This window comes from Pelodiscus sinensis, chromosome 9 (genome assembly GCF_052426305.1).
Source record: "Pelodiscus sinensis isolate ZL-2025 chromosome 9, ASM5242630v1, whole genome shotgun sequence".
Classification (NCBI taxonomy): domain Eukaryota; kingdom Metazoa; phylum Chordata; order Testudines; family Trionychidae; genus Pelodiscus; species Pelodiscus sinensis.
Genome location: NC_143060.1, coordinates 48,856,572 through 48,879,696, shown reverse-complemented (window position 1 = coordinate 48,879,696; position 23,125 = coordinate 48,856,572). Strand labels below are relative to the sequence as shown.

At 42.4% G+C, this 23,125-nt stretch overlaps 1 protein-coding gene across 1 annotated transcript; it reads left to right on the top strand.

Annotated features, from left to right (window-relative positions):
• Positions 1-9,875: 9,875 nt before the first annotated feature.
• LOC102460940 (complement factor H-related protein 2-like) lies at positions 9,876-20,905 on the top strand. Its single transcript, XM_006130664.5, has 7 exons — positions 9,876-9,948; positions 11,197-11,358; positions 12,194-12,346; positions 14,040-14,216; positions 15,380-15,565; positions 17,061-17,243; positions 20,121-20,905. The coding sequence occupies exons 1-7, from the start codon at positions 9,891-9,893 to the stop codon at positions 20,312-20,314; spliced, it is 1,113 nt and encodes a 370-aa protein (XP_006130726.3). The 5' UTR covers positions 9,876-9,890; the 3' UTR covers positions 20,315-20,905.
• The last annotated feature ends 2,220 nt before the right edge of the window (positions 20,906-23,125 follow it).

The window sequence follows — 23,125 nt, the reverse complement described above, 5'->3', positions numbered from 1 at the left end:
TGGCGCTTCGCATCCCCATCAGTCAACATCAAAGTACAGAGATAACAGGAGCACGCTTCCCTGGAATACAGCCCACATTGGATTTTTCCATGCTCTTCTTTGATTACACAGAAGGTCTCACCTCATTGCATTTCTGGGCTCTTTATAACATGCAGTTGTGCACAGCACAGATCCCTGATGAGAAACACACATATACACAGGGCTAGAGACATAATGACTGACTCTCACATTGCACAAGAAGAGAAGGAAAACATGCAACTGATGTCTACAACAGATTCAGCGTAGCAACTACTTAAGGAACGATCAGTGAGGTTAATATAAACAGATTTAACACTCTGCTTAGTACAGACAAATGTATTGCAGGACTGAACCTTGCACACACCATGATATTGGAACATCTAGTAGGTGGTTCACCCAGCCTGTGAATGTGGCAGGATCTTCAGGATGAATTTCCATGACCCCAGTCCACTTCTCACCTGAAAGGCATCAGCTGACAGTGGCAGCTGGACTGGCAGGTGCAGAGGACATATACCTGATAGAATGTCGACACTTGAGGTCTTTTCTTTGATTGCCAGTTAACTCACTTGCAATGGAAATGTTTTAAAAGGCTTTTCTGTACAACCCCAGAATATCTGTGTATTACCCTCGCTGAGATCTCTTTGGTAAACCAAAACATTTGGATACTGGAACAAATATTTAAAGAGCATAAATGCCAAACTTTACATTTCTGTAAGCCACCTCTATTGACAGACACTCAACTTTGGGTTAAAAACACCTTATTGTGCCCAGCTCTGGGAGATAGCACTTTACTTGGGCAAGATGGATTGAGCAAGCGTGACTATTTACCAAGCATTGATCAGGAGTTCACTGGCTGCAGAGACACTTTGAATTATTCAGTGAAGCAGAACTTATTCCAGTAAGTCATGTTTCCGGGGAACTTTCCACCAAATGTTAAAGACAATTAGTAATATTTATAGTTACTTACTTTGATGGGTCAGATTCCACTTCACCTTCCATGGCCTCTCATCCCTCGAGGAGAGTCCAGAAAAGACAGAAATCACTGGAAGAAACCTCAGCCATCTGGGAGATGGAGACTCTATTACCTCTGTATGACTCTACGGACAAGCTCAGTGTTAATATATTGCAGCTGCTGTTGCTGGATGTCTGAAACAAAAAGATACTAACATCAACAGAATAGTTTCCATTGCTACAGGTAGAGCACTGAGCATGAAGGGGAACACAAAGGTTTCATTTATTTAAAAAAATGTGGAATGCAATGTAATTTCTTTATACTGCATAACCCACCAGAGGTCACCACATGCACAAATCTTTCTAGAGGAAATCTTTAACATAAATGGCCATGTACATTGTTAACAAAAAATAGTGACAAGCACCCTCTGTAATTGACAGTTTTGGGAGCCTCTTTGAGAAGTTAGCAGCCAATAGCCTTATCTTCTCGTGTATAACATGGTAAAATGGCTTTCCAGGGGTGCAGTGCTGCTGGTGAAGTTTGCATCATGTCTTGTGGAAATTAGGATGTTCCTCAAGGAAAGGGGGCTTCAATATATATAATTAACGGGTCCTCGGTGGCCTGCAGGAACATTAAACCATGGTGGATTTAACTTCTCTTTAAAATGAGTTGAATCAAAAGCTACAAGGAAAAGGAAATAGAAAGTTTCTTTTTGAAAGAAGTTCTTCCATGTGAAGGAAAGCTGCCTCTGTTTGCAAGGGACATTGAGAGGTGCATGTTACTGCATTTCCCAATACTGAATCAACACAAAGAACACATTCAGTAAGAGCACATTCAGTAACCGACTGCGACATTGTCTGAAAATTGGCTACTCCACACTGCCACAGGCCTGTTGCCAACCAATTTGAAGTTGGGAAGTTAACAGCGGGTAAGTGGTGCGAGAGGTTTCTCAAGCTATCAGGCATATGGTTTACCTCAAGGTGACAGGAATGAAAGATAATCCTGAGGTAACTGCTGGCTTTGAGATAATAGGGTTTCCAAATTGTGCGGGGCCATTGCTGGGACTCATATGACAACAGCTTGTGGAACACATGAGAACATTAACAGCAAAGATATTAGTCCATTCCTGTGCAGGTCCACGTGGATCACAGAGATCAGTTTAAGATCAAGATAAGCTGGAGCTGCATGGGGAAAGTCCATGATGCTTGGGATTTTCCCTCCAAACAGGAATGTACATTCGTGGCCAGGCTAGGTCACAATTCCCATCAAATGACATTGCCATACATGGAGTTGCTCTTCCTGCTGCACAGTCCCTTTTCCTTGGCTTATGAGACTATCCCCTGGTTTAGGAGGCCCTGGCAAAAGCCAGTTTAATTAACTGTAGCAAGGTTACTGAATGTGCTCTTACAGATTGATGCCTACTGTGCTCTTCACAATCTTTTAGCTGGCCATTTGTAGCCTTACTTGGCTGGAGTCTTTTGGTCCCTCTCATGGGGTGATTCACTCATTCCTGGACTGCTGCTTCTTCCCGGTCTCTCTGGGGATTAGCTCCAGGCCAACCTCTTCTCTCTGTCCCATCCATGGCTTGCACGTCATTGCTGATCTGAAGCTTCTCTCACTTCACTGCCTCAGCCACACACAGATCTACAGCCTCCCACCACATGGCTTGGCCTTCCGGAGAGGACACTAAAATATTCCTCCTCTGGGAAATCACTCTCCTCTATCTCTCTGGCTGATCTTTGGCTTTTTCCACTTCCTGTGGCAGGTAGGGCAACCCCGGCCTACCATTTACACCAGTGTCCAGCCCAGGGACCTTGTACTAAGCAGCCACTATCCTTGCAGAGTCCTACTTCTTGCTGCCCTTTCCCTGGACAGCTTGCTACGTGTATGGCCTCCCCCACTCTCAGGGGTTTGTCAGCCTCCAGCCCCTTCCCTTGAGGGAGTGACAGCAGCCAACTCCCAGCTGCCTTTCCTAGCCACAGCAACCCCCTACCAGGAACCACCTGGCTTGTGCAGGCCCCACCTCTTCCAGCAAGGATGAGCCTGTTCCTCCAACTACAGCCCTCAGGGTTAATTGGCCCATCTGGCCTCCATTAGCCCCTTCCACATCTGTGAGGTGGGGACAGCCCATCACAGTCCCTGAAGCCACAGGCTTTTCTTCAGAGTCTTCTGCTCCCTGCAGCATTCAGGAGTCTGCTAAGTCTCTGCAGGTTCACTCAGCCACAGCTCCCTCTCCCAGTGCCCTGCTCCCCTCCAGCCCTGGAAACGGTCCAGCGGCAATCAGGCAGGCCCATCAAAGGGCTGTTAGTGAGGCTCAGACAGTGCTAGGGCTTGCCAGGGCTGAGCCCCAGAACCTCCGGGCCAACGCACTGCTGGGCTTACTGCATCAGTTATGATCGCACAACAATTGCTTGAGCCCTGGCATGGCACTTATTACAAACTGAGTGCGGGTCATGTGTGGGCTGGACCAGTTCCCTCCTAAGGGGACCCAACCCTCCCTGTGACACTTGGGATCATACGAATGTTCTATAGGTCAAAACCTTCTTGAAATAATCCATTTCAACCCCAACGTCAAATTTAGAGACGTGGAAAGTCCAATAGGAAGGAGCTGACCCTTCTCGTACTGTTTTCATATTTTTCTATGGAAATCAGTTTTACTGGTGACTGTTTTATTGACTGTTTTATTGAACAGAGGATGTTGACATTTACACTAAACATTCAATAACTTTCTAATGGAAGAAGAATCATGTCACTCACTTTTCTTAATTTTGTTTCTAAACATAGTGATGTAATGTACAGCTTTTGGGTTTCCCAGAGGCTCCAAGTGAATTAGTGGGTTGCCTGCCTTCCCAGCAATTGGGCTCATCATAGCTTTGAATGCACTTTTAATTTTGATAATGGAGAAATGTTGCATAATGGGCCATCACTGGGGTTCTCATTTAGCTATGTAGATAGTATTTTTATGGTGAATTTTTCATAAGTTGAGAGACAGCAACTAAAGAATTTTCACCCAGATAAAATCATGGAGGCTTCCTCACATGTGGTCTCATGTGGTGGAGGGATAGCCCGTGGGCAGTAATCTACTCCACACACTGCAGGAATGGGGCCACTAAGGAGACTGTGACTATGAGGGGGAGTGGGTAGAGAAGGCATCCACACGGGGAGCTGCACCTTTCTCATGAGTGGTTGCATGAGTGGTACCGTTGACTTGGGGATCTTAAGTACTGGTGTCCCCGGTCCTGCTGGGGTGTGCATGCCACCAAAGGTCTGTGCTCCTGTGCTGGAGAGTCATTCCATCTCTCCCTCTGTCTGGACTCCCAGCCCCACAGTCAGAGAGGGGTCAACAGGGTATGGATCTCATGGTCCAATTTGTAGTAGCTGCATGCAAGAGAACTCTGCCTGGACTCTTCCCTTAGTGTGGGACGGTGCTGCCAGGACAGGGACTGAGTAGGCCTGAGTACAGGTGTAAGTCACACACCTACTGGGTTGGGTCACTGTCCCATGTAGTGGCACTGAGACCACTTACAGCGAGTTCGAATGAGTTTCCTCTACAGCCTTTGCTCACAGCCAGCTGGCTTTCAGCTCAAGTGACAGAGGCTCATTCACTAATCTCTGGAGGTCCCAGGTTTGGTTCTACCTGTTGGCATCACACAGGTTTTCCCTGTGTTCAGGGAGCTGTGGGAGACTGAAAGAGTCACTCTCCCTTGTGCCACCCACAGGGCCTGCAGCTTAAAGGGCCCGTGGATCTTGCTAACAATCCCATGACTGTCCGGAAAAGCCAGCATGGAGTGGGCTGGGTTACTCTGCTCCACCTGAGCTGGGGTGTAGAAGCCTGAGGGGGACCAAGAACTGCCTGACATGGGTCTTTGCTCACCCCCAGATTTATCCCACTGACTGCTGAGGATGGTGAACTGCCCCATATCATCATCTTCAGCTTCACCGGAGCTGCTGATGGAGCGCGGTGCTGGAGGGTACTTGGTACAGTACTGCTAAAGAGCTGTCCACCAAAGTTACAATGCTCAGCGCTGAGTCAAATCAGCTCATTGGTGGCAGAGTTAGGGCTGACTCCATAAAGAAGGGTGCAAAGTCCCACCCCTTTTTAGTCCTAGGCTTGAAGGACTTGCAAATCTTGCACTTGTCACTTAAGTAACCTTCGCCCAGGCTGCACAAGCAACTCTTGCAGGAGACACATGCTGAGCTGGGCCATTTGCAATTGTTGCAGGATTTGTAGCCTGAGATCTGGGGCTTGCTCTGATCTGGGCAAAGTTCCGAAAGGAATAACAAAATCACTAACTAGCCAGGCACTACGCTACTCGGGTACTATATACACAAACCCCATGAAACACTATTATCCAAACAAAGGGCTACAGCAGGCAGCTGGAACAAAAGCAGTTCCATGTGCCATGACTGGCAGCAAGAAGGAACTGAGGGTGGGGGGTAGCACAGTATCCCTTATACACACCGTGGAGGCTCCACTCCAGAGGACACTACAGGCTCTTCTCTATGGGTACTGCTAAGGAAAAAACTTCCTGCACTGGTGCACACAACGAGCATGCACACCTCATGTGTAATGAGCATGAGCAGTCGAACATTGCAGCAATAAGTTTTACAAGACACTAATGGTGGATAGCAGGTCTTTCATTTTAACAACCTGCCTTCTTGTGCAATACATGTCCACAGAAGGAGCAGAACAGCAACTCTGCCATATCATCTCTGACGGGGGTGAGGTGGGGGCAAAGGAGACAATTTCCCCAGGGCCTGGTGATTCAAAGGGACCCAGGGCTCCTGGCCACCACACAGCCACAGTTGCAGTGGCATGCCCAGAGCCCTTTAAATTGCCACCAAACCTCCATATTGCGTGCTCCATGCAGCAATGTGGGCTGGCTGATCCTGGCCCTGCCCTTTCTGGGCATACAGAGAAAGGCCTCCACACACACAGCTTGCCCAGACCTAGCAGAGGTTGCTGACTCCCCTACATCTCAGCATCTCAGAACCAGACTGGATACCATTAAGAACATTAAGAACGGCCATACTGTGCCAGACCAAAGGTCCATCTAGCCCAGTATCCTGTCTGCCGACAGTGGCTAGTGGCAAATCCATTGAGAGGAAACGAACAGAACAGGGATCCATTTCCTGTCACTCATTCCCAGCTTCTGACAAGCAGAGGCTAGAGACGCCATCCTGGCTAACAGCCATTGATAGACCTATCCTCCATGAATTTATCTATTTGATTTACAACAGTAGCTGGTATTTTCTGTTGCTCTCAGCTACTTTCACTAACAAATCCCTCCTGGAAAAGACCTTGTAAAGGATTCTTTCCCCTGACTTCAGTAATCACTTCCCCTAAGGCTCTTGCAACACTCAATAATTTCTTTCTATCTGCACAGATACATTATGCAATTCCTCAAAAGAAAAAAACTTGCTAATATTTTTAGATATCAACCTTTTTAAAATAAACCTGAAAAGGCCTGTAATCAAGGACATTATGTAGAAATTTCAACTAGCCTGGGAAGGCAAAGTGAGTCAAGTTCAAGGCAAACTAACTCGTTAAACTATGTAAAAAGGGGTTTAGTCCCGTTTCAGTACAACTTACAAAACCACCTTAATTATGGAGCCGTGACTTATGAACCAGAGGTTCGAGGATTGTCTAGGGGTGGTTTTTTGTGGCAAGGGACTGGGGCAGCGAAGGAGGAAGGCCCGAGACTTAAATGCACTTAACCAATTACAAACTTTATTAACTACAATTTGATTATATTAAGTCACTGTCTCTGATTCATCTTAGACAGCGCAGCATGCAAAAAAAGAATATAACAAATAAAATCAATACAGCAATAATAAAAACTCCTGCAGCCAATCCTTCTATGGTTATCTTTGAACAGTTGGTGGAGTTAGTCATTAATCTACGTATACTTAACAACCTCTAAATATGAAATGGTTAATACAATATAGTAAGCAATACTCACAAGCCCAGAAACAATTATGATGCACAGACACAAAATAACACATAGCATGCTCCGGATTCGTACACCCTTTCGTGATTCGGTAGGTGGGAGGCGGCCTTGGGTGATCAACCCCTCAGCCAGGCTGGACGATACGTGCCTTCTATTTTTTTATATGGAACCTCCCCGAGATTAGGGCTCAGGGTGCTTTATACTATAATTTTGACATCCGGTACCATATTAGGGTTATTTGATATCCAGTACCATATTAGGGTTCCTTCCTTGTGACATGACGTCTGTCTCAAGGCATTGTGGTCAGTGCCTGATGCAGACATGACTGGCACACGTGAAAGCTAGCTATGTTTTTGCTTCCCTGCTCCAGGTGTTTGTTATCTGATGTATATGACAGTTCATTTCTCTTATTTCTATCTTGTCCTGTTTTTTTAGTGCTCGTTAACTTAGTGTATGGGACAGCTTGTGTCCCTGCTCTTATCTTTTTGGCCCAATTGCTTGCCAAGGTAAGTTCCGTTTACTGAGAACAGTGCTGAGCACCCGAGGGACTTCAAGCTCTGCCTCAGGATCTGCCTCAGTGGCCTGTGTTTTTCTTGTGAGGGGCTTTTGTGTAGCAGTATGGGAAATACATGCGAGGCCGTGGTCAAAAGGACCCGCTACATGACAGTGACCAGCAGTCCATAAAAATGACAGCCTCTGCAGTTATACTAGCTAGAATAACACTTATTCCATTAACACACATAAACACACATGCTTTAGGGCATAAGTCTAACTATCAGGGGTTAGGAATAAATTTCCACAATAGGCAAATTATTCTGTAATTGTCTTTTATAGGAAGCACTAAGCACTGTTAGGAACACGTTATGCTAGCTGGACTATAGCTCAAAACGTGTATGACTACTCCCCATTTCTTTTGGAAAACCACGTTATTTTTGCTGGTTATTCCAGAAGGAAGTTCATTCGAAACAAATAGCAAAAATTAGCAAGATACATATCAAGTCATCTTCATAATCATGTATGTTACAATCTGTAAGGCTTGCAGGATTCTAAGATGTTTTTGCAATTAGACACTTTCTATCTGAACATTTAATACAAATGTAACAAACATTCAACAGAAAACATGGAACTCAGATTTAATTTGAGCAAGTATTAATGACTCACCTTTCAAAATGTTTTGCTTAGCTCAAAATATTTCATACATATTCATTCATAAATATTTCATAAAAGATACTTGGGTACCTAATTGCTTTTGGTTTCAGTGTGACTTCACAGAATCATAGAATACTAGAACTGGAAGGGAACTCAAGAGGTCATCGAGTCCAGTCCCCTCATGGCAGGACCCAGTACTGTCTAGACCATCCTTGCTAGACATTTATCTAACCTACTCTTAAATATCTCCAGAGATGGAGATTCCACAACCTCCCTAGGCAATTTATTCCAGTGTTTAACCACCCGGACCGTTAGGAAGTTTTTCCTAATGCCCAGCTTCAACATCCCTTGTTGCAGTTAAAGCCTATTGCTTCTTGTCCTATCCTCAGAGGCCAAGAAGAACATTTTTTGTCCTTCCTCCTTGTGACACCCTTTTAGATACCAGAAAACCACTATTATGTCCCCTCTCAATCTTCTCTTTTCCAGACTAAATAAGCCCAATTCTTTCAGCCTTCCTTCATAGCTCATGTTCTCTAAACCTTTAATCATTCTCGTTGCTCTTCTCTGGACCCTCTCCAATTTCTCCACATCTTTCTTGAAATGAGGAGCCCAGAACTGGACACAATACTCCAACTGAGGCCTAATCAGCACAGAGTTGAGTGGAAGAATGACTTCTCATGTCTTGCTCACAACACACCTGTTAATGCATCCTAGAATCATGTCTGGTTTTTTGCAACAGCATCACACTGTTCGACTCATATTTAGCTTGTGATCCACTATAACCCCTAGATTCCTTTCTCACGTATTTCTTACTAGACTGTTGCTTCCCATTCTGTATGTGTGAAACTGATTGTTCCTTCCTAAGTGGAGCACTTTGCATTTGTCCTTATTAAACTACATCCTGTTTATCTCAGACCATTTCTCCAATTTATCCAGATCATTTTGAATTATGACCCTCTGTGCTTTGGAATATTCAATAGAAATAGATCTGTATCTTTAGATGGCAAATCCAGGTTCTACTAAAATCTTTGGGTATATCTAGACTACATGCCTCTACCAGCAGAGGCATGTAAATTAGACATACCGACATAGTCAATGAAACAGGGATTTAAGTATCCCCCGCTTCATTAAAATAAAAATGGCCATCACGTTGTGCTGGCTCAGCTGATCATCGGCACAATGCGGTAGTCAAGATGTAGATCGGTAGGCAAGGAAAGCCTTTGCCGACCGATCTCTCATGCCTCATGAAACGAGGTTTACAGGACACCAAATTTCATGGTAGAGAGAGAATTTAAGTGAATGTTACAAAGAATAAAGTCCAAATTATTCTAAGTACTTCTCTTGCATTACACTTTGAGTTTCTCTCTTCTTAGTGGGCATGACCTAGAACCCATTAAAATCAATAGGAAACCTCCCATTGACTTCAACTGACATTAGATGGGGGCAAGGGGATCTGCTATTGTATTCACCTTAGTTGAGATCAGTCTTGTTCAGATGCCATATTTTATCTTAAACCCTGTCCTCATTCCTAAGAATATCACTGACCTGGAGCTCGTACAGCTGGATGGCGTCAGCTGGCTCACTGATTCGTGGAAACATGTGGGAGGGAAATTTTCTGGTAGAAAATTATCTACTGGACTTTTAAATTAAAATTTGCATATTTCTGTGTTGCAATATTGACAGAGTGTGGGGGGCCAGCAGGGAGGGGATTACGAATGAGAGGTCAGCCTTTAAAAGACATTGGTAAGGACAGAGTTCAGGGCACTGCACTACACTGCACCACAACTTTGAATTGCAGGCTAAGCTTTGGAGGGACAGAGATGACCCAGCTTGGATGTATTGCCATTCTGATACTATGTGGGTGCTCCACAGCATTAGGTAAGATATTAAGATACAAGCAAAATATATACTTGTAAAAAGGCCATGTAAAAAGTTGCAGAGAGGACTGGAAAGAAAAGATTTAGAGTACATACCACCACCTAGGTCTGCAGGGTCAGGAAAAGCCGATGGTGACTTGGTAGTGCAACTAAGGGGCAAGGTAAAGCAGACACATTGCTTCAAGGACGGGGCCTATTGTGAAGATGCTAATGGAGTAACTGTCATTTTGTAATAGACACAACTATCTTCCACCTCACATTTAGCTGAGAGCTAGTTTATACCAGCTGAATATGCCCAAAATGCACATTTTCTTTGCAACATTGCTGTCCCCTTTGCAGAATATTTTGAATACCAGCATGTTGTTGTGGACATGATCTTGGAATGTTCATCTCACCCAATTCCACCCATCACAGGTGACTACTATTCATTACAGCCGACTGAAATTATTCTCCTAAAACTATTGTCAATGAAAAATACAAATTTGGCAACTCAAACACTCTACAAATATGTTGATTTTGCCAGATTATTTCAGAAAAAAAAACTTTTAAAATCCCACCTCCCCAAGCAAAACATTTCCTTTTGCCTTTTTAACAATTTTTAATTCTAAAAAAAGAAAATCTCATTTTAAAATTCTTAGAGTATAAAAATTAAGTGTTACAAAATACTGAAAATAAAAATGAAACATTTTGTTCAACCCAAACTATGTTTTCTTCAAACTTTGCAGCAAAGAAAAATACAAACAAAAAGCCAAACAAATTTTGGCTCCATCCAGAACATTTTTTCACCATTTTTGTGTGTTAGCAATATTAAAAAATCCATTATTTGCTCTAACTTTAGTGTTCATACAGGAACTTTTTTGCTATGATAGCTATATATTCCATACTGCCCAGGCTTCTTTGCATTAGTGCATTTGGGGAAAATCAGGGCAGTAAGCAGGATTTCATTAGCAATGGTGACAGCTCATTAAAAAAAACTTCATGTTATATAAACTGCTTTGACTATTTTTACATTTTAATTAACTCTTTTTAGTAACCCCAATAGTAGTTACAATGGCATTGCCTATGAGAGTTTTCATTTCATTCCAACCAGATGTTCCTCCACTTTTCAAAATGACTCTAAGTTCTAATCTTTTTTCATTCTCTTTAAAATGTATTATACTGTGTTATATAAGAGTAGCAAAATATACAGCCAGAGATCTGTGGTTACATATATATCATGTCACCATTTATGTATTTGCTTTGCTTTCAGCTATTTCATGTGGTAAGATTGAAAACGGGTGGGTAAAGCCATTCTCCTTCTTCCAGAGAAGAAAAAGAACATTTGAATGTAATGCTGGGTATATAGCAGAAAATGACAACAACAGAATTGAGTGTACTGCTTCAGGATGGTCTCCTGTTCCCAGATGCATTCGTAAGTGAGTTTAAATAAGGGTAATTTCCTCTTTACTATCCTTCAAAAAGACACACACATTGCAGTTTTTATAGTACTTAAGATGCACTGAAATGTGTACTGTCTATGGGCTGTATTCTGCTTATTTATTTACATTGTATGCGCAAGTCTTGGAAGAGAGCAATCAAGAGGCACAGAACAGCTCCCTTTTTCAGACCTCTCAGGAAAACACCAGTGCAAAGACTGCACATTGCTGGCTGGCTAAAAGCAATAACATGTAAGACTATGTTTGCTGGAACCATTTGATGTCTTTTGCCAAAAGGATGTATTGCCTGCCAACTTCACCTGGAAGGATCCAGTCAATCTGCATCCCCCAGGGTATGTCTACACTACCCCCCCTAGTTCAAACTAGCGGGGTAATGTAGGCATACCGCACTTGCAAATGAAGCCCGGGATTTGAATTTCCCGGGCTTCATTTGCATAAGCGGGGAGCCGCCATTTTTAAAACCCCGCTGGTTCGAACCCCATGCAGCGCGGCTACACGGGGCTCGAACTAGGTAGTTCGGACTAGGATTCCTATTCCGAACTACCGATACACCTCGTACCAAACTAGGTTTAGATGCAAACATTGCATTATTTTCAAAAAGTCAAATAAACTTCTTATAAAATTGCAAGGTTTTTTTTCCCACAGAAGATTTTCCATGTTTTTTGAGAAAACAAGAAAATTATTTTTTTCTAAATTTACCATCCCTTCTAATGATGCTACCTATTATGGTAGCACAAAATAAACACCATGGATTCCTGTATATTATCTGCAGTCATATTTTTTTGGTTATGTTGTTCTGTTTTTCTTCAGCAATACAATGCGGAAGGATAGCAAATGGGAAAATAGTGGATCAAGTTGAACAAAAAACAACCTTTCAATGCAATCATGGATATAAATCTGAAAGTGGAATTAATGAAACTACCTGTACTTCTGAAGGCTGGTCTCCAGTACCTAAATGTATTGGTAAGAAAGCTTATATTTCGGATTAACTTCTGGTAATTTTCTCTCCTCCCTCCAACACACTGTTTATTTAAAATACCACTACGTGATTTAATAATCAACCAATTCTAGAACAGATACCAAACTCTCTACTTTAATACAAACCGAGGTAAAATTTCTCACAGTACCTAAAATGAAGGCGGACCAGAGCTTGAATCCTAAACATGTCAATAGGCAAAATAGATTATAATAGTAATGCACTTTTCTTTACACACCTAAAAGATGCTAAATATACACACCATGTTCTTGATTGTTTACCTAAAAATGACTATATCAGTTTGCTGCCTCTGCAGCTATCCTTTCCTGTGACATTGCAGCATCTGCTGATCAATGCTTTGCAGGCCACTCCTTCACAGATGGATAAGTCATGCCATCACATACTTTGACACATTTTTATTGGCAAGTACATACTTATCAAGTGGACTAATGGGTTTATAATTTTTTTTTTGATCAACTGAGAATGGGAAGAAGCTGGAATTAGCAAGAAAGTGATACACATTTGTGAAAAAGCACTCTCATGAACAGTAATATTTTAGCCTGAATAATCATGGGTTTACTTTACAATGACCAGCAGTACTGAAATATTATTCCACTCCACCTTCCCCCAAGAGGAGGATCTAAAATGGTGTTCTGGATCAACATTAGTGCTCAGGAGGACCAGGCCTGACAACAGGTGGAACAAAGGAGCCAGTTGTCTCAGACCTTGGTGATTTAAGGGCCCCCTTTGAATCACTGACAGAGTTCTGAAGCCAAGCCAGGCACTCCATGCAGCTCTGAGGACTCGGGGGAGGGGGGGGGGGAGCATGCCACAGTCTGGACAACACTGAGAGCTGTCTGCCCTGGGCCCTGCTCCTTCTCAAGGCTCCACCCCTTCCAGGGGGCACAGAGTCAGGTCCATGCTTTGCCCTATCCCATGGTGGCTGTAGGCTCTGCTGAGGGGTATTTACCCCTCTGAGAAGTTATCCAAACATAAAAAGCAGAAAGGTGCATTTCCTACTTCAAAATATAACTGCTATTCATTTAGCACTTGATCTTATACTCACTGAAGTCAGTGCAAAGCTCTCACTGACTGGCATTATGTCTAAAATATAAGGAAGTGTGATGATGGGAAAAGTTTATAAGGAATATGACCCATATTCCAAGATAGTGGTATAAAGTAATGCAAATTAGATCACCATACCCCCCTAGCTTATACTGGTATTTAGTTCTCCTTAGATCTATTCTCATCCATCTATGTTGTATCAACTTTAAGGTCCAGACAATAACCACAAACAATATTACTTTTTTTAAATGTTAGTTCACTGAAGCTTCTTCTTATGATGTCTGTTTATTAAAATAATGTTCATACACTAACAGGTAATGAGAGAAGCATTGTTTCCTTGAGTCCCATCAAACATTTGTGAAGCTTTCACATGTCCCACCTTTATTGTAATCATTTTTGATAATGGAAATATCCCCCAATTATTTGGTTTGTTTGTAGCTCCGAAGACCTCACTCAAGACTGGGACCTCATTGTGTTTCTATGAAATCTAACACAATATAAAAGACAGATTTTACTTTAAAGAACTTAACACCGACAAATTAACACTCTTGCTTCTTCAATTGTGCTCTCCTTTAACTATCACCAGTTATAGATTAACACACATGTGTGTTGCAGTTCAAGGGTGTCCACATCCACCTGACATCGATTTGGCAGAAATTGTCAGCAAGGAGAAAGCAGAATATTGGGAGGGTGATGCTGTACGGTACAGGTGCTACCCTGGATACACTCTGGCAGGACCTGAAAGTATAACATGCAGTGAAGAAAAATGGACACCTCCACCAAAGTGCTTGGGTAGGATAATGTTTTAGTTCTTCACTCACTGGACTAAAATAGATGGGATAGAACATTCTTTTCTCATCTCATAGTATTATTTAATTATGGCTGCTATTTTATGGGTTGCTATTTAATGTTTCCAGCACACTCAGAGTTTATGAGCTGGCTCACATACAATACAATGGCAAAATTCCCATTGACTTCACTGGTATCAAGTCCAAAATTAGCCTTGCTGGAGCATAAGGGTATGTCTACACTAGCCCCCTAGTTCAAACTAAGAGGCTAATGAAGGCATTCGAAGTTGCAAATGAATCCTGGCATTTAAATATCCCGGGCTTTATTTGCATCTTCCCGTCCAGTCACCATTTTGAAATTTCACTAGTCCGGTCTAACTGCCTGTGGCTACCTGCGGCAGGGAGCCAGTAGTTTGAATTAAAGTCCTTAATTCGAACTACCATTAAACCTCCTTGCAGGAGGAATAACAGGTAGTTCGAATTAGGGCTTTAATTCGAACTATCGGCTCCCTGCAATGTGTAGCCGCAGGCAGTTAGTCCGGACTAGTGAAATTTCAAAATGGCGACTGGACAGGAAGATGCAAATAAAGCCCGGGATATTTAAATGCCGGGATTCATTTGCAACTTCGAATGCCTTCATTAGCCTCCCTAGTTTGAACTAGGGGGCTAGTGTAGACATACCTTAACACATTGTCTAATTTTAGGGAGAACTAAATAGCCATCAAAAGTGTCTACTTGCTAGATAGTAAACGGCAAATTATCTGGTAAGGACAATGTAGATAGAATCAATATCCTATTGGTTATGCTTAACTGTACTTTATAATACCTTTCATACATTCTTTAGCAATGGGAAATTACTGCCCCCATTACACGAATGGAAAAACTGAAGCAACAAAACTAAGAAAATTGCCAAGGCCATACAGCAAGTTAATGGTAAAGGTGGGAATAGAAGAGAGGTGTTCTGATTTTCAGATCCCTGATCTAACAACTAATCCACATCACATCTGAAAGTGGTCCATTTTTATTTGTTATGCATCATTCATTCTCTATATAGTAAACACAAAGGGAAATGGACTCTAGAAGTATTGAATCTATTGTACTGTATCAATGTGGAAGATATTTAAACTTTTAAACTATTTTCTGTGTGTTGCTCTTTTTTATTTAAAGCACCATGTATTATTACAAGGCAACAACTGGAAACAAAGAAATTGCTTCTGTCCAACAGCCGAAGACGTACAATCTTGATCCAAAGTGACCAAGCAATACAACTTTTTTGTAATGATTCTGACCTTAAAATTCCCAATCACATCAAATGTGTTGACGGGCATGTGGATTTACCAACTTGTGTATCTGGTAAACATACTTAGTTCTATATCAGTTCTTTCCTCACATACATTTGAGCAAAAAGGGTGGAGTGTATATATATATGTAATAGGTTAAAATTGGTTCTTGCCAGAGTTTGTCTTCCTTTCAGATCAGTTTAGGACTCGGTAATTCGGGACTTTGAGACAATTACCCTACTCATTTTTCTATTTAATCAATCAGATAAATTTAAAAATCCAAGCACAAGCCAAACTAGCAGAGAGAAAAATCAAAATGGTAAATTTGGACAGCGAGCCCACTTCTTTTAAAAACGTTCATGTTTCTTTTTACAATGAGAAAATAGTCTATCTAATCAACAGAAGTGGTAAAGGTGGGCGATGGTTCTGAAAGGTTGTGAAGGCATTTCAACACTCATTAAAGAATCCTGGCCCAAAGCTCATAGAAAATGATCCAGTTTTTCTACCGGGGGAATCTGCGTAAAGGAGAGTTTCAATCTGGACTTTCCTGGCAATCTTTTTATTTGAAGAGTGATGGAGGCTTGTCAGATTTTGAAGCAGCCAGACATTTAGTGTCCGAGAACCTGAAGATCTTAGCCTATCTGACAGAGGTTAGGCTCATCTTCAATATGATTTGTAACATACATTATTTACTATGAAAATTTTAGCTTAGATGCAATACTTGTCCTCCTATGAGAGCCTGATCTTTTTGCCCAGAGTTTCCAAAGATGTGATTCACCCTACAGGCGCTCAGATAGGATTATACCGCAAGCTCAGCCTAAATGATCAGTGAACTACTTGTGTAGGATTGAATATAGCAATCCCTGTGCCTTGGAACAGTGAAATTCCTTAACCACTTCTCCTGCCTGCTCAAGGTCATCATATACAGGAGAAAGAAGAAAAACTGTTTGTGATTACATGCATTTTTGTAAAATTGCCAGTTGAAGAAACTGCAAGGCAGGACGAAATTGTCTGTTATCATCCTGGATTGTGTAGATCAGTGGTGCACAACCCGTGGATGTCTTCCTGGGGGGTCACCATAGCTGTGGGCATAAGTCCCGGCCACCCAGATCTAAACACCGTGCTGCTCAAATTACCTTGGGGGTTGCTACATGAGTACAATAAAATATGGAGATCGTGGTTGAAAAAAGGTTGTGCACCACTGATGTAGATCATGTACACAACAATTAAAGGATGAAACATGCAGATTAGGTTTATTGACAAGTTCAATGCAGTGTATTCCATGATTTCCAAAATGAAGGACCTTATGTTGACCATATACAGTGTATAAATGTGTGTTAGCGTAGCATTTAAAATCCTACTTACCAGTGTATACTGGTGTCAAGTGTGCCTCACAGCTAAACTATTGATTTCAATGAGAACTGGATTAGGCCTGAAAAACCATAAATTTCAGAACCAAAAATTTTCAGAGGTGAATACTAGAGCCATCACCATGCTACATACAAAAATAGCAAAGCCAAACACATTTATATCTGTAAAAAATCCTAACTACCAATATTTCCATTTAGGAACAAAGGGAAAGTGTGGCCATCCACCTAAAATTGAGAACGGAGACATAACTAGTTTATCCCTAAATGAGTACGCATTTGGTTCTTCGGTAGAATACAGATGCCAGCATTATTATATAATAGAAGGAGAACGAAACTCATATTGTCATAATGGAAACTGGACTAAAGCACCAGTTTGTTTAGGTAAGAAAAATATTCACTTGTAAAAAAAGTTTTCAATCTAATATATAAAGGAGAATGTTTGTAAGTTTGTGTGCTAATAATTTGGACACTATAAGAGCTACCGCAACCAAACTTTGCATAGGATAACCTTTCATCCTGGAGAAGGTTTTAAGGTATTTTTGGACCCGATTGGGCCCGACCTCAAGCTGTAAAAATCAAAAAGTAACCCACAGCGCTGCACTGCAGAGGACGCCCTGCCCACACTAGGTTCCATGCCCGCCGCCTGCGGGCCCCAGCACCATCCAGGACTTGCCCCCTCCAGCCCACGAGGTTACATAACTGACCCTCTTTCCTCCCGTCCCCGTGCTGGCACACAGTGCTCCGACCCCATGCGCACAACAGCTCAGGCACTCTCCCTGCCCCCCGCGGCACCTGCAGTCCCAGGTGAGAGCTGGGGCATGCCTTCCACGTGTAACCTCCCCTCCACCCAAGGTCGCACCCTCCTCCCCCTCTGGGGAGGACGCAGACCTATATTTTAATCGCTATAGAAATCAGTGCAACTTTTCTACAATTCAAAAAAAGATAATGGACTACTGTTTTTCTACATTTTGTTCCTCCAGTTTCCTGAGCAACGCCGGGTAACTCCAGCTAGTTTATATCTAAATTAATTTTATAAACCATTGTCTCTTGCTACTCTATTTGTCATTTCTTTTTAATGGAGAGGAGATTTATTTTCAAAGTCCCTGCGTTGAATTTGTTTTACTATAAGTGACTGATGTAGATTTAGCGACAAAATTAACAGGGGCTGATCAAAGTTTGGGGAAATATTTCCATGAAAATGTTTACAAATTTCTCTCCCCATTTTTCATTTAACATGTTTGATGGTAATTTTCAAACCAGCACTATGACTAACAAACTAGCTAAACAGGAAAGGATAGAGTGATGCTAACTAGATTGACTATATTTGCTCTTCCCTACTGCAAAGAGCCAAAACATTCTGTACAGGCCATCCTCGCTATAAGTCCAAGATACATTCCAAAAAACTTGGACTTATAGTGAAACAACTTAAAGTGGAGATTTTTTTCCCCATGGATGACTTCCATTTGCACAAATTGTTATTTGGGATTTTTTGGGGCGGGGGGAATGGGGTTGTGCAACTTAAGAGCAGGGAATGGGAGGACTAGTAATGCATCAGTCCCTACAAGTGTCAATGATATATACCGTGGCAACTTACAGTAGAGACACCCTGTAGTCAAGTATCAAGCATCAAGGGGGAAAGCTGCCTCTCTAACTATCTTAACAGTCACAGCTGACTATAAATTTGATTCTGGTGGTCAATGTCATGGTTCTAGCAGCACAATGAACCTAGTTTAAGAAAGTAAACATTTATTTTTAAAATACACTTGCAAGAATGTGCCATATCCTCGTGAGTAAGGGTGGGACACATAGAAGGAGTTAAGGACATTTACCAAGGGCAAAGAAGGAAGGAAGGAAGATGTATCAAGAAGCAGCCAATTACATAATGGGCTACAACCGTGTGCCTATGCTAAAATTATAAGACCAACCCTTCAGACCAGTAAGTTGGGGGAAAGGTTCCTATAAGAGGCCACATTGATACTAGCAGGGTCAGACTATTATAAAGGAATGAGCTATTGCTGTTTGCATGCTGCCTCTATATCCAGTGTCAATAGTATAGTCACTGTGCTCCAGATGGAATAAACTACAGATACAAAGTTTTCAGCAGCTCCATGTTTGACACTTCTCACTCGTGAGAAAAAAAATGTTGATTTCCCCCACAATGGGATCAGGAATAGGGGAAGAAAGAACTTACTTGGCACAAAGCTGAGTAGTAGGAGGGCATGGGGGTGCCTGGGCATGCTATCAGAGCCAATAGAGACAAGAGCATTGGTGAGAGTCAAGGGCCAGCATGAGGTATGGGAGGGGACACTGTGGAAGGGAGCTCAAAAGAGGGATTTGTGGTGGAGATGGGGTGGGAAGTCAAGCTCAGCATAGCGGGAGGGCAAAAGCAGACCAGTGTGAGCTGGGGGAAGAGACGGAAAAGGAGTGGCTGCAGGTATAGCGGAACATCTGGAATAGAGCAAGCCCTTCACCTGGGAACAGTGTCATTCCTTGATCATTTCTCTTGCCTTCTCAAGACCACCATACACAGAAGGAAACAAGAGAAAAATTGCAATTACCTACATTTTTGTAAAACTGGTAGCTTCCCTCATTTTGCCCTTTCCCAAAACTGTTGCTCCTCTACCCCTCCCTAACTGCCGTCACTACTACCTCTGCCTCCATGGGAATTCCACATGGCTCTGTCCAACAGAGGCCACTGAAATGATCTCAAATTAGGCATCACAGCATCACCCAATACCTGGGATCAGCACTTGCAGCTGCCTTCCCACAACCCAGTTTAAGGGGCTTGACATCTCACAGGAGACCAACCATCCTCTGAATAAACCCTACCTACCTCAGAGCTTGGTTTAGAGAAGTTAATACTTTCTTCAAATAAATTTTATAAGAAATTGTTCCTAATTTCTATTTTATGCTAAGTACTAAATTAATTGTAGATAGAAAATATTCCCTTAGTTTCATGCTTTTATTTTCTTACTGCTTCATCTCTAAAAGAAATACTACAATGGCTACACTCTTCTTACAAATAGTCTAAAACCAGTGACATTAACCATTAATTTCAGATAATCATCTGTGGTAACTTTCAGAAAGTGAAAAAAACCCAACCTATTTGCTTTCTCCTAGTGCTAAGTTCCATACTGGAATCACACAGGACAAAACAGCCTTTGATTTTTTTAGTCTGGGACCTCCTTCAATTTCATTGTAGAATTTTTCTATTTAGATTGATATAACATTTTAATGATATTTCTGTTGTTGTTGCAGCACCGTGTACTGTCACACAAGAAGCTCTGAGACCATACAACATAGATTTCAAGTGGGCTTCACATCAGAAACTCTACGTACCACATGGAGAGTTTGTAGAGTTTAAGTGTAGATCCAGTTTCTCTCCAAACTCTTCAAATATTTATAGAGTGCAGTGCAATTTTGGTCAAATATCTTATCCCCAATGCACTTAGAGATGGGTCAATGTAGGAGACTTGAAAGTACACTATTATTATTATGCTTATTAGTGGTCTCTCTGACAACAAAAATTACCTCCAGACATGGATTGCTTCAGGAATGGTATAACAACTAATTCATTTTAACTAATGCTACAGTGACGTTTTGGATGTGCAGCTTTTAGGAGCAATGTCTCCATAAATAAACACAAACAAGATGGTAGCCAGCATAAGCAATCCTCAAATAGATCAAACAAAAGAATGTAAAACTCCAAATGCCCTTTGAAATGATCTGCAAAGAAAACACAGCTGGGGTTTGTGCTTTTTCTTGCTTGTTTATGATGTCTAACGGCAACCTAAAAAGGGGGAGAGTTTTTTTTCCTATCTGCATATTGCACAAGAAATTGAGGCTAGTTTAGACTGGAAGACCAAGATAACTGGTGAATTAGTGCAACTGTGACATCACTAGAACTGTGTGAAAATTAACAAATGAGATGGGATGGGATTTTTGGTCAGACTCTAAAACTTTGTGTTTTGTTTTTGTTAATTGTTTAATATTTCAATTACCAAGATTTTGAATAAAGGGCTTCTGAAGCCTCTACAATTAAATGTGTTAGAGTATACTCTAAACATGCTCTGATTCCTCACAATGATCCTCTGGCAAAACTGGGTAAGACCATATAGTTGATATTTCTAAGGTAGAAAAAAAGCAATTAAAAAACTTTGTAAACAAAGAGTCCTTTCAGGACTTCTTGCTACTATATAAAGGAACAAAAGGGTGCATAAGAGTCATTTTTAAAGCACATGCTCTCTGCCCTCTTATACATTCACTGGTACCTTCTCAACCCTGCTTAGCTTCCAACAATGAACTTCCATGTTTCTCAGGCATAGTGATGGCCATTCTGAAATGGACCTACACACCAGTTTTATCAAACATTACCCACTTCTGTTTGAGGTAGATTCTCATTTCACCAGAAGTATAGAAAACCTGCCCTTACTGCCACTGTTGACTTGTATTTAGCTTGTGGTTCACTATGGCCCCTAGATTCCACAGTACTCCTTCCTAGGCAGTCATTTTCCATTGTATGTGTGTACAACTGATTGTCCCTTCTAAAGTAGAATACCCTGCTTTTGCAGTTATTGAATTTCATTTTATTTACCTCTGACCATTCTCCAGTTTGTCTAAATCATTTTGAATTATAATCCTATCCTCTAAAGCACTTACAACTCCTCCCAGCTTGGTGTCATTCGTAAAATGTGCAAGTGAAATTATTCTCTCTTGTATTTCTTTCATTAATATTTCTCACGTTACAAAACAATGGCTCCATCCCATCTAAAAAAATCTACTAAAATAGGGCTGGATGTAAACTTTCTATCCACTGTTTAACATTAATTTATTCATAGAAAATATTTACTTACCCCAAAATGGGTTTTTCTTTAGAAAACTGAATATTTTTGGCTGAAGGTGGCTGACAGTGCTGATGGTCAGTATACCAATCTTCCGGATCCAAGGTGGGAATGATATAGCTCAGGGACACCATCCGGAACTTGTGTCTGGCCAAAAATGTGTTGAGCTCTCTCAGGTCCAGGAGGGACCAAAGTCCCCTGTTTGACTTGGGAACAAAGAAATAACGGGAGTAAAAACTCCTGCCTCTGAATTCCTGAGGAACCTCCTCTACCTCCCTTAGGGTGAGGAGCATCTGTACCTCCTGCATCAGTAGTTGCTTGTGAGAAGTGTCCCTGAAGAGGAACAAGCAGAGGGAGTGGGAGGGCAAGGAAGGGAATCGAGTAACCCCTCCCCATTTTCCGGAGGACTCAGAAGTCTGAGGTGATTCCAGACCAGGCATAGTGGCAACAAGATAGTCTGTCTTGGAAGGGGCAACCAGGGAAAGTATGTACTGTTCTTGCCTGCAGGCACTGCTGCTGTGTCTCTGACTGAGGTAAGCATCCCGCTCCCCAAGTCCCTGCCCCAGCCCTTTCCCACACCCTAATTCCCTCCCAGTGCCTGCACTCCCAGCCCAGTCACTTCACACACCTCAAATCCTTCACCTCCAGCCACACCCCAGAGCCCAAACCTGCTCCCATGCCCCAATCTTCTGCCTCCTCCCTGAGCTTCCCCCAGACCCCACACCTTCTGCCCTAGCCTTCAGCCCACTTCAGCACCCTAACTCCTTCCCAGAATGAGCACCACACCCCATCCCAAGTCCCTGCCCTAAGTCCACTCCTACACTCCAAAATCCTTGGCACCAGCCCAGAGCCACTTCCTATAACCCAAACCGCTTATCAGCCCCACCCCAGAGCCCACTTCCCCATTGGTAGCCTACACCCCCTCCCATGGTGCAAGTCTCTGTCCCAGCCTAGAGTCCCTCCCTGCATCCGGAACTCCTCATTTGGTCCCACACTGGAGCCTAGAGGAGGCCCAAAGCCTCTGTGCCCCCTCTCCAAAGGGCTGTGTGTAGTCCATGACTGATTTTATTTCTGGGGACAGTGGCCCCTATAGAAAAAAGGTTACCCACCCCTGAGCTACATGGGGCCCATGCACAGTTCTGTGAGCCGACGGTCAGGGCAGTGTGTGTGTGTGAGTGTGTGTGGAGAGAGAGAGAGAGAGAGAGGCTACGTCTACACTGGCCTACTTTGAAGTAGGAATAAGACCCTCCGGAAAAGGGCACTTTTTCCGGAGGATCGGGGCCAGTGTAGACGCTCTTTTCCGGCTTTTTTAAAAGCCGGAAAAAAGCGGCGGACATTTTTATTTAAATGCCGCGGGGGATATTTAAATCCCCCGCGGATTTCCCTACGACGATAGGTGAAATTTACATGCCCCTTCCGGAA

Excerpts from the sequence above, each read along its gene's own strand:
- LOC102460940 (XM_006130664.5), top strand. The coding sequence starts at position 9,891 with ATGACCCAGCTTGGATGTATTGCCATTCTGATACTATGTGGGTGCTCC. Across the intron at positions 9,949-11,196 it reads TGGGTGCTCCACAGCATTAG|CTATTTCATGTGGTAAGATT; the intron begins GTAAGATATTAA and ends CTTTGCTTTCAG. Across the intron at positions 15,566-17,060 it reads TTTACCAACTTGTGTATCTG|GAACAAAGGGAAAGTGTGGC; the intron begins GTAAACATACTT and ends ATTTCCATTTAG.